The sequence below is a fragment of the Petromyzon marinus genome, unplaced genomic scaffold (genome assembly GCF_048934315.1).
Source record: "Petromyzon marinus isolate PM22_M1 ecotype Great Lakes invasive population unplaced genomic scaffold, UKy_Petmar_22M1.pri1.0 PM_G_Scaffold_36, whole genome shotgun sequence".
NCBI lineage: Eukaryota > Metazoa > Chordata > Hyperoartia > Petromyzontiformes > Petromyzontidae > Petromyzon > Petromyzon marinus.
In genome coordinates, this window is record NW_027422939.1 from 2315571 (window position 1) to 2328155 (window position 12585).

The following is a 12585-nucleotide window of genomic DNA, read 5'->3' on the forward strand; positions in this document are numbered from 1 at the left end:
GCGCTGAAACCCCATCTACCCGAGTTCAATTCCCGCTCAAGGCCTGCATCGGTGACGGCAATTATCTGAACCAGTCCTGGTCCTCACCGAGGTCGACTCGGACTTAAATGAGTGCTCTGTGCGAAGTGGAATCATCGGCAGTGGGGGGACGTGGCGACGCTACTCGCCGTGACGGCACTTGCCCCGACAGCTTGCAAAGGCTACCCGGGTGGATGGAAGGCATCTTTATCTTTGTGCGTGTGTGTGTGCGTGCGTGTGTGCGTGCGTGCGTGTGTGTGTGTGTGTGTGCATGGGTACGTGGGTTCGTGCGTGGGTGCGTGGGTGCGTGCGTGTGTATGTGGGTGCGTGCGTGTGTGGGTACGTGTGTGGGTGCATGTGTGGGTACGTGGTTGCGTACGTGTGTGGGTACGTGCGTGTGTGCGTGGCGGCGCAGGCGTGCATCGAGTCGTCCCTGGAGGTGCTGCACCTGCAGATCGCTCAGCGACGCTCGCACGAGCAGCAGCAGCAACGGCTGCTGCTGCAGGCCGACCTCGTGCACCTCCGTGCAGACGGCGCCCGGCTCAGCCGGGTGAGAGGGACCCCCATGCCCCATCCCCTCACCCTCCCATCCCCTCAACCTCCCATCCTCCCACCCACCCATCCCCCACCCGATCACCCCCCCCCCATCCCTCTCATCCCCCACCCAATCAGAGGCGACCTGGCCACAAATGTTGTGACCGTCACTCGTTGTTGTGACCGTTTGCTCGTTGTTGCGAGCGTCGCCCATTGTTTGTCACCGCCGTCGTCATCATCGTCACCATCGTCGCCGCCATCGTCATCGTGGCCATCGTTTTTGTCATTGCTAGGAGCGGCCCAAGAGCGCGATGGACGCGCTGTACCCGGCGGGCGGTCCCGCGGGCGGTGCCGCCCGGGGCAAGATGACCGCGGAGGAGCAACTGGAGCGGCTCAAGCTTAATCAAAAGGCGGCGGCGGCGGCGGCCGGGAGCGGCGTCGGGGGGGACGCGGCGACGACGGTGACCCCGGGGGGATCGGGCCGACGCGGCCACGCGATGACGCTCGATCGCCGGACCGTCCTGGCGGCGCGGTCGCCCACACGGCCCGCGTCCGTGGACGTCTCGCGGGTGTGTGAGTGTGTTGGGGTTGGCACGTGCCCTGTATGTGTGGGTTGAAGATGGCACGTGCCCTGTGTGTGTGTTGGCACGACCGTGGTGCTGGCCAGCCCACCCCCTCGTGTGCCGTGCCGGCCTTCATAGGTGCTGCTACTCGCTAGCAGCGTTTGCCCCGACGGTTTGTTTGTTGGCACCAGTAGGGGGGCACAGGTGGTGCATTTGCCAGTCTATCTCAGTCAGTCAACCCATGGCACGTACAAAGTAGCACAGAGAGGACGGCCATCCCAGTCAGTCGACACGTTCCACGAGCCGTGGCTTTTCGCGCCGTTGCTACGTTGAGGTGCCGCCATTTCCGCGTCATTACCACTCGGTGGGCCTGGCGTCAACCGATGTGGCGCATTTTATCGCGGGGGAGACACCGTGGCGAGACTGTGGGCGATGCCTTGGGCCATGAGGTTTTGGGCCACGAGGCCATGGGCCATGAGGCCGTGGTGGTGTGGTGTCCGCCTGCCTTATCCAACACCGCCGCCGCGTCATTGCAGCTCACGAAGTTGAGGCAGCGCCAAGACGACCTGGACATCGCCGAGATGGAGCGCGCTGTGCAGGACGCGCCGGCGCCCGAGACGCCGGCGCAGGAGATCGCGCGGCTCCGCACCGCATTCACGGAGCTCGACGGCAGCTACGATCCGGGGTCAGAGGTGAGATGCAGCCGGGGGTTCGGGGTGAGAGACGGTGAGGGTCAGAGGTGAGAGACAGCCAAATCCTGGGTGAAAGTGGGAGGTGAGATGGCAGGGTCATAGGGGTGGGACACAGCCTGGGTCAGAGTTGAGACACAGCCGGGGTCAGGAGTGAGACACACTAGGGCCAGGGGTGAGAGACGGCCAAGGTCAGAGGTGAGACACAGCCAAGGTCAGAGGTGATCCAGGGTTAGAGATCAGTGGGTAGAGATCCGGGTCTGGATTGAGAGCTATATCCGGTTGATGAGTGAGAGGTGGGGGGGGGGGGGGGTGTTGGGATGGTGAGAGATGTGGCGCTTGGCGGTGATGTTTCAAATGCTGCTGAGAGTTCTGGGATTTTGGGCTTACGAGGCCTGGGTTCCAATCAGGAGTCGGAGGTCAGGAGCGAAAACAGCTGGACCCGGGCAGGAGGTCACGGAGAGAGAGATCCAAATCTGAGCATTGTTCTGTGTCTGTTGTTAGGTGCTGGTGATCACAGCCATAAAGGCAATGGTAGCGTTGTGATGTAGAAAATGATTTTGATTATAGCAATGCTAATTATGTATATGATGATGGCAAAGGCAGCAATGATAACCGTAGTTACGACGACGATTGTCATGACGATGACAGTGGTAAAGAGAGCCATGACGATGTCAGTATTCATGACCATGGTTACGATGTTTGCAACGGCATTTGATGGTGACGATGACAGCGAGCGATGACGACGATGTTTACCGATGATAACGGGAGCGATGATGTTGATGACGAGCCGGTCACGGTTATGCCCCCTCCCCCCGGCCCGCAGGTGCCCCCCCCTCGTCGCCACGTGACGGTGCCCGAGCTCCACGTGGACGAGGACCCCGAGGAGCCGCCGATCCCCCTGGGAATGGAGGCGTGGCAGAAGAACACGGAGTGGATCAAGGCGATGCTCGCCAAGTCCAGGTACAGCGTCGTCACGCTCGCGTCGTCACGCACGCGTCACGGTGCGTCGCGGTATTAACCGGGGCCGCCTTCCGGTTTCGCACCGCCGCGACCGCCCGCCGTCACATTTCCCCGCCCCCTCCGCGTTGCCAGCGTGCAGAACGCGGCGCCGCCGCCGTCGCCGGCGAGCTGCGAGGCGACGCGGGGCAAGGCGGAGGTGCACGTGCAGGAGCTGGAGCGCATCGTCAGCATGTCGTGCGCCCTCGCCGAGGAGGCGTGCCAGCGCAGCAAGGCCGGTACGGCGCCACCGCCGCGGGCGGCTCGGCCGCGCGTCGGCGGCACCTGGCACGCGGTATTCCAGGGGTCCCCCTCACGGGGTTTGGCGCCTCGCCATTTGTTCACCGGGTCGCCGGTAAACTGCGGTAGGTGGCGCTCGACTCCGTGGTATACCGGACGCGGTGTGCCGGAGCGGGGATATATTTTCCGGGTGACCAACCCGGCCGAAGCGAGTCTCCGCGTTCCTCACGCCCGTCGCTCCGCTCTCTGGTTTTGTTTCCTGCCGCCCGCCCGACAGACAAAGTCGCTTCCCCGACGAAGGAGGCGTCCCCTTCCCAGGATGCATCGGCGCCCGGCGACGGCAGCCATTCTACGCTTGTTTAAAACGCCAAGGTTTCCGCTCAGCTCAGCGGTGAGAGACTCACTCGCTCACCCACTGGCTCATCCGCTCGCTCACCCACTGGCTCATCTGCTCGCTCACCCGCTCGTTCGCTTGCTCACTCACCCACTCGATAACCCGCTTGCACGCTCACCCAATCGCTCAACCTGCTCGCTCATGGACTTTCTCACCCACTCGCTCGCTTGCTCAGGCACTCGCTCACTCACTCGCTCACCCACTCGGAACAATCTCGGGCTCACGGCCACCGCTGTGGTTGACATCTCGGCATGAGTACTCGTGTTGCCGGTGGTACCCTCAGTTTCACCGTTGCTCTTGAAATCCCCTACCCCCCCCCCCCCCACCCCCAGGTGTCATACACCTGGCGGAAGAGGTGAAGGAAGAGGACGACGACGATTAAGGGAACAAGAAGAGGTGTCCGCGAGAACGCGGCCGCACGGGGAGGAGGGGGCGGGGGGAGAATGCAGGACGCCGCCGCGAACGGCCGTGCGTCTGTCGCCGTCGTCATCCCGACGATCGTTACAGAGCCCCAATGACGAGCGGCGTCGTTACCGGATGAAGAAGTGGCGGTGCGGGCGGTGCAGGTGGTGTGGGCGGTGCCCCTTCTCCGCTCACAAAGAGTTTCTTCAAGTGTTCGATTCTCGTAGAAGGGAGAGGGAAAGTTGTATCGGCATTCTTAGCAGATTTTATAAAAGTGTACAGTAGATTTAGCGACCCTAGGGAGCTACTGTTTGTATGCCCACGTTAAATGGTGATAACTTTAAAATGACCCCCAAACGATTTTATAACCACACTTGCGTTTGGAATATTAATGAGGATGACGACGATGCTCAACCGTCAAAGACAGGATAACAACACGTGACGATTTCCAGACGCACGCATTTTGTTCAAATGCTCTCGCTGCGGGGAGAAAATGGCCTTTGATTGTATTCTTACCCCCAGGTATCCTTTTTTGCAAGAGACTTTAGCCCCCCCCCAACGCCCATATCGATGTCTGGGTTTTAATGTGGAGGTCGGCGAAGGTAACTCTCTCTATGGCCGTCCTGGGTGCTCTGGGTGAGTCGACCCACGCACGCGGCACCTGGGTCTGTCCCCTTCGTCACGGCCTCAGGAGGGCCGCCACCTCGTCTGGCGCACAACGCCGTGGCGGACGTCGCCGCCACCTCGACAACGAGTAGCGGTTGTTGTTTGTTTGTTGGTTGTTTGTTGGTTGTTTGTTGGGCCAGCGACGCGCGCCCTCTCCCAACATGCGCGTGCCGCACCCCGACCTCAAGCGCGCCCGTGTCCGTTGTGACGTGGCCCGTTGTGACGTGGTCCATTGTGACGACGAATGGCGTCAGCCAATCAAATCCATCGTCGCACGCACGCGCCTTGAGTCACCCCCCCCCCTCCCCCCCAAGGTTGCGTTTTTAGACTTTAAGCGACAGCATCTCGGTGCCTATATATTGACGTGCCGCATTTGGCAAAGCAATGCACCCCCTTTTACCCGATGGGTGGCATTTGCACCCAAAAGTTGCTGCAAAAAAATAAAAATAAACTACTAGCGGTGTATTAAAAGTTAATAAAAAAAACAAACGAAGTGATGCAAAAATATGTAAAACACGCAAAAAAACATGACACTTCAATACAGCACGTTGGTAAATTATCCCGTTACATTTGTGGTGGTTATAAATTGACGAATAAAACTTCTGATCAGGCAACACATGTATCATCTTTTATACAAGGTCCCTAACACAAAGGGTTTATCGGTGTTGAGTGTGTGTATCAGTCCCTTAACCCGATGCCTGGGGAGGTATGGCCTCTATGAGCCCTGTCACTGGGCAACTCGCTCTCTATCACTGGGCAACTTGCTCCCTATCACTGAGCAACTCGCTCCCTATCACAGGGCAACTCGCTCCCTATCACTGGGCAACTCGCTCCCTATCACTGGGCAACTAGCTCTCTATCAGTGGGCAACTCGCTCTCTATCACTGGGCAACTCACTCCCTATCACTGGGCAACTCGCTCCCTATCACTGGGCAACCCGCTCCCTATCACTGGGCAACTCGCTCCCTATCACTGGGCAACTCGCTCCCTATCACTGGGCAACTCGCTCTCTATCACTGGGCAACCCGCTCCCTATCACTGGGCAACTCGCTCTCTATCACTGGGCAACTCGCTCCTTATCACTGGGCAACTCGCTCTCTATCACTGGGCAACTCGCTCTCTATCACTGGGCAACTCGCTCCCTATCACTGAGCAACTCGCACCCTATCACTGAGCAACTCGCTCCCTATCACTGGGCAACTCGCTCTCTATCACTGGGCAACCCGCTCCCTATCACTGGGCAACTCGCTCTCTATCACTGGGCAACTCGCTCCTTATCACTGGGCAACTCGCTCTCTATCACTGGGCAACTCGCTCTCTATCACTGGGCAACTCGCTCTCTATCACTGGGCAACTCGCTCCCTATCACTGGGCAACTCGCTCCTTATCACTGGGCAACTCGCTCTCTATCACTGGGCAACTCGCTCTCTAACACTGGGCAACTCGCTCCCTATCGTCCTCCGGCTGGGACCTAGGGGAGGCTATCTGACCCCACCGTCCCGGTCCGTGGGTTCTGACCACTGGCCTCACTGAGCTCCGGCCCTTAGAAGGACATCAGAGCTTGGGGTCCAGGGTCCTCTCTTCAGCCCAGGTCTTCGTTCTTCAGCTTGCAGATGACTGAGCCAGACCTCTGAGAGGTCCGGCTTATATACTGGTTCGTAGCTTGCTCCGCCCTAGCCACGCCTTCCTTCTGGAACATTCTGGAAGGTTACGTCATCCCCCGGTTCCCCCCTCCCGGGGCCCCGGGCAATGTGTCCCAGGATCCGTTTGCTGGGTTTTGTCGTTGGTCCCTTTTTGGGCCCATGGACATTTGCCTTGTCGTGGTTTATTTATTTCAGTTTTTTTTATTTTTTTATTTTGGTATAGCCCTGTGAGCCATTTGGCTCTTGAATCGGGTGCAACCACAACAAACAAAAAACATTGCTCAACCTCTATCATCTGACCTAATAATTAAGAGTAATCAAATTAGTAAACATTAAATTTATGTTTTAATGGAGCTGTGAATATATAAGCGTTTTGCGCATGTGCAAATGTGTGCTGTCGCGCGCTGAGCGGTAAAATAATAAGTAAAAATCTCACTAAATCGTGAATTAAACTACCTTAAAGTTTAGGGATGGGAAAACGGAATAGCCTATGCCAAGCAGGGGGCTTAGGGCTTGCCGCCCAGCAATGTTATTTTTCTACGCGAACCCCGCGGTTAGAAAGCCAAATCCCTCGCAAGCGAGCGTCGTCGCTTCAAGACGATTCTAAAGGAATCTACAACCTTTGATTCCTTTGCGCGATTGAAATAATCGATTCTTGGCGCGCTCGGATTTTATTTTAAACGGATTTTATTTTAAATTAATGAGTTATCTTTTCATTTGTATGTTAAGTTTTTAAGTTTTCAGACGTTTTAAAATGTTTCCCCGCTAGTAGCAGTATATATCGACTCTATAGCACAAAGTACTCACCTGACAGATTGCCGTGACGAGGCCTAGTCCCGTGCAAAGCCTCCGGCCTCGCCTAGATTGCCCGGCCGGCCGTGGCTGTGGGCTGGGCCGCTACCCCCCCCCACCCCACAATAATCCTATTTAATCGCTATATTTTTAGTATCTACGACCCTATAATAGTAAGTGCACACATTGGGGTGGAGGGGGACAGAAGAGGACGTGACACTTTGATGAATTTACCTCAGCGTCACGTGTAAATTTTTAGCATTTTGAATGAGAAATGGCGTCCCCCCTGCGGCGACGGCGTCTGTGCATTGTCAGGGGCAACGGCGTTTCGCGCATGCGCAGCAGTGAGCCGGTCGGCAAAAGTAAATAAATAAAGATAAATCGCACCAAAACGTTAATTAAAACACTTTAAAGGCGACGGACGGGAAAACGAAATAGCCTATACCAAGCGGGGGGCCCAGGGCGTGCCGCCTGGCAAAAAAATTTCCACGCGAACCCCGCGGTCCGAGAGCCAAATCCCTCGCAAGCGAGCGTACACAGACAGACAAAAAAAATGAGTTTTATAGGTTAAATAAAACAAAGTCAGTACAGTCGAAACTTGCACCTTTTAGTCCAAATCAAACTCAAGATCACCAATTTTTATACTTCCGACTGTATGTCGCTGTTAAATCCTCTAAACTTGCAGCAGTTTCTAGGACATTGCCGGGTGAATATTAGCAAATTAACACGAAGCACTGAATCATGCAGGGCGATGTACATCCTAATTCATTGGGGTGAAAGCAACTGCCTATCCAGCTGGGTGGTGCTGAAGGTTGGAGCGTTGAGCTAAGCATGGGAATGTTGCGAGTTCGAGCCTAAGCTGAGGTTCAACTCAGCCCATTAACCATCCTTCATCGGTAAAATGAGTTTGATTTCATGGGAAATCAGCAGTGGTTATGTAATAAAAATGCTTGCTCCTTCCATAAGAATGTGGAATGTGTGACCACTATTTCAGAGCTTCCAACATAATATGAGCTTGTTTTGGGGGGGAGGAATGCTGCCATCATCATTATCGTCATTATCATCAGTTGACAAGACTTTATTGCATTACATCTCTCAGTTCATTAAGCTTTGCTCACTGTGTGATTAGCTTTCAAAGTAAGGTGGAATATCACAACTATGAGACTTAATACATGGACATGGCCGATATATAGTAATAATAGATATATGATGGTTCTGTTGTTGGTGGCGTTTTAGACAGATATAATATTTGGACATGGCCGATATATAGTAATAATCGATAAATGATGGTTCTGTTGTTGGCGGCGTTTTAGACAGATATAATATATGGACATGGCCGATATATAGTAATAATAGATATATGGTTCTGTTGTTGGTGGCGTTTTAGACATATAATACAAGGACATGGCCGATATATCGTAATAATGGAGAGATGATGGTTCTATTGTTGGCTGCGTTTTAGACAGATATAATACATGGACATGGCCGATATATAGTAATATAGTATTATATCTGTCTAACACGCTGCCAACAACATAACCATCATCTCTCTATTATTACTATATATCGGCAATATCCATGGATTATATCTGTCTAAAACGCCGTAAACAACAGATATAATACATGGACTTGGCCGATATATAGTAATAATAGAGAGATGATGGTTCTGTTGGTGGCGGCGTTTTAGACAGACATAATATATGGACATGGCCGATATATAGTATAATAGATGGATGATGGTTCTATTGTTGGCGGCGTTTTAGACAGATATAATACATGGACATGGCCGATATCTAGAAATATAGCATTATATCTGTCTAAAACGCCGTCAATAACAGAACCATCATATATCTATTATTACTATATATCGTCCATGTCCATGTATTATATCTGTCTTAAACGCCGCAAACAACAGAACCATCATCTCTCTATTATTACTATATTTTGGCCATGCCCATGTATTATATCTGTCTAAGACGCAGCAAACACCAGATATAATACATGGACTTGGCCGATATATAGTAATAATAGAGAGATGATTGTTCTGTTGTTGGTGGCGTTTTAGACAGATATAATACAAGGACATGGCCGATATATAATAATTATAATAGATATATGATGGTTCTGTTGTTGGCGGCGTTTTAGACAGATATAATTCATGGACATGGCCGATATATAGTATAGTATTCTGTCTAAAACGCCACCAACAACAGAACCATCATCTATCTATTATTACTATATATCGGCCATGTCCATGTATTATATCTGTCTAAAACGCTGCCAACAACAGAACCATTACATATCTAATATTACTATATATCGGCCACGTCCATGCATATCTGTCTAAAACTCCCCCAACAACAGAACCATCATATATCTATTATTACTATATATCAGCCATGTCCATATATTATATGTCTAAAACGCCGCCAACAACAGAACCATCATCTATCTATTATTACTATATAATCGGCCAGTTCCATGTCTTATATTGTCTAAAACGCCGCCAACAACAGAACCATCATATAACTATTATTACCATATATCGGCCACGTCCATGTAATATATTGTCTAAAACGCTGCCAACAACTGAACCATCATCTATCTATTATTACTTTATTTCGGCCACGTCCATGTATTATATTGTCTAAAACGCCGCCAACAACAGAACCATCATCTATCTATTATTACTATATATCGGCATCGTCCATGTATTATATCTGTCTAAACCGCCGCAAACAACAGAACCATAATCTAAATATTATGTCTATACATCGGCCATGTCCATGTATTATAGCTGTCTAAAACGCCGCCACCAACGGAACCATCATCTATATATTATAACTATATATCGCCCATGTCCATGTATTACATCTGTCTAAAACGCCGCCAACAACAGATCCATCATATATCTATTTTTACTATATAACGGCCATGTCCATGTATTATATCTGTCTAAAACGCCGCCAACAACGGAACCATCATCTATATATTATAACTATATATCGACCATGTCCATGTATTACATCTGTCTAAAACGCCGCCAACAACAGATCCATCATATATCTATTTTTACTATATATCGGCCATGTCCATGTATTATATCTGTCTAAAACGCCGCCAACAACAGATCCATCATATATCTATTTTTACTATATATCGGCCATGTCCATGTATTATATCTGTCTAAAACGCCGCCGAAACGGGACCATCATCTATATATTATAACTATATATCGACCATGTCCATGTATTATATCTGTCTAAAACGCCGCCAACAACAGAACCATCATCTATATATTATGTCTATATATCAGCCATGTACAAGTATTATGTCTAAAACGCCGCCAACAACACAACCATCATCTATCTATTATTACTATATATCGGCCATGTCCATATATTATATCTGTCTAAAACGCCGCCAACAACAGAACCATCATTTATCTATTATTACTATATATCGGCCACGTCCATGCATTATATCTGTTCAAAACGCCCCCAACAACAGAACCATCATATATCTATTATTACTATATATCGGCCATGTTCATACATTATATCTGTCAAAAACGCCGCCAACAACAGAACCATCACCTATCTATTATTACTATATATCGGCCACTTCCATGTATTATAGCTGTCTAAAACGCCGCCAACAACGGAACCATCATCTATATATTATGTCTATATATCGGCCATGTACAAGTATTATATCTGTCTAAAACGCCGCCAACAACAGAACCATCATCTATCTATTAGTACTATATATCGGCCACGTCCACGTATTATATTTTCTAAAACGCCGCCAACAACAGAACCATCATATATCTATTATTACTATATATCGGCCATGTCCATGTATTATATCTGTCTAAAACGCTGCCAACAACAGAACCATTATATATCTAATATTACTGTATATCGGCCACGTCCATGCATTATATCTGTCTAAAACTCCCCCAACAACAGAACCATCATATATCTATTATTACTATATATCAGCCATGTCCATATATTATATGTCTAAAATGCCGCCAACAACAGAACCATCATCTATCTATTATTACTATATAATCGGCCAGTTCCATGTCTTATATTGTCTAAAACGCCGCCAACAACAGAACCATCATATAACTATTATTACCATATATCGGCCACGTCCATGTATTATATTGTCTAAAACGCTGCCAACAACAGAACCATCATCTATCTATTGTTACTTTATTTCGGCCACGTCCATGTATTATATTGTCTAAAACGCCGCCAACAACAGAACCATCATCTATATATTACTATATATCGGCATCGTCCATGTATTATATCTGTCTAAACCGCCGCAAACAACAGAACCATAATCTAAATATTACGTCTATACATCGGCCATGTCCATGTATTATAGCTGTCTAAAACGCCGCCAACAACGGAACCATCATCTATATATTATAACTATATATCGACCATGTCCATGTATTACATCTGTCTAAAACGCCGCCAACAACAGATCCATCATATATCTATTTTTACTATATATCGGCCATGTCCATGTATTATGTCTGTCTAAAACGCCACCAACAACAGAACCATCATCTATATATTATGTCTATATATCGGCCATGTACAAGTATTATATCTGTCTAAAACGCCACTAACAACACAACCATCATCTATCTATTATTACTATATATCGGCCATGTCCATGTATTATATCTGTCTAAAACGCCGCCAACAACAGAACCATTATATATCTATTATTACTATATATCGGCCACGTCCATGCATTATATCTGTTCAAAACGCCCCCAACAACAGAACCATCATATATCTATTATTACTATATATCGGCCATGTTCATACATTATATCTGTCAAAAACGCCGCCAACAACAGAACCATCACCTATCTATTATTACTATATATCGGCCACTTCCATGTATTATAGCTGTCTAAAACGCCGCCAACAACGGAACCATCATCTATATATTATGTCTATATATCGGCCATGTACAAGTATTATATCTGTCTAAAACGCCGCCAACAACAGAACCATCATCTATCTATTAGTACTATATATCGGCCACGTCCATGTATTATATTGTCTAAAACGCCGCCAACAACATAACCATCATCTATCTATTATTACTATATTTCGGCCACTTTCATGTATTATATTGTCTAAAACGCCGCCAACAACAGAACCATCATATATCTAATATTACTATATATCGGCCATATCCATGTAATATATCTGTCTAAAACGCCGCCAACAACATAACCATCATCTATCTATTATTACTATATTTCGGCCACTTTCATGTATTATATTGTCTAAAACGCCGCCAACAACAGAACCATCATATATCTAATATTACTATATATCGGCCATATCCATGTATTATATCTGTCTAAAACGCCGCCAACAACAGAACCATCATCTTTCTATTATTACTATATATCGGCCATGTCCATGTATCATATCTGTCTAAAACGCCGCCCATCATCTGTCTATTATTACTATATTTCAGCATCCTCCATGTATTATATGTCTAAAACGCCGCCAACAACAGAACCATTATCTGTCTAAAACGCCGCCAACAACAGATCCATCATATATCTATTATTACTATATATTGGCCATGTCATGTAT

At 48.7% G+C, this 12585-nt stretch overlaps 1 protein-coding gene across 1 annotated transcript; it reads left to right on the top strand.

Annotated features, from left to right (window-relative positions):
- The first annotated feature begins 1656 nt into the window (after positions 1-1656).
- Positions 1657-5113, top strand: LOC142915854 (pleckstrin homology domain-containing family A member 6-like). The gene is made up of 5 exons (XM_076061484.1): positions 1657-1807; positions 2631-2767; positions 2900-3042; positions 3321-3434; positions 3770-5113. The coding sequence occupies exons 1-4, from the start codon at positions 1697-1699 to the stop codon at positions 3404-3406; spliced, it is 477 nt and encodes a 158-aa protein (XP_075917599.1). The 5' UTR covers positions 1657-1696; the 3' UTR covers positions 3407-3434; positions 3770-5113.
- The last annotated feature ends 7472 nt before the right edge of the window (positions 5114-12585 follow it).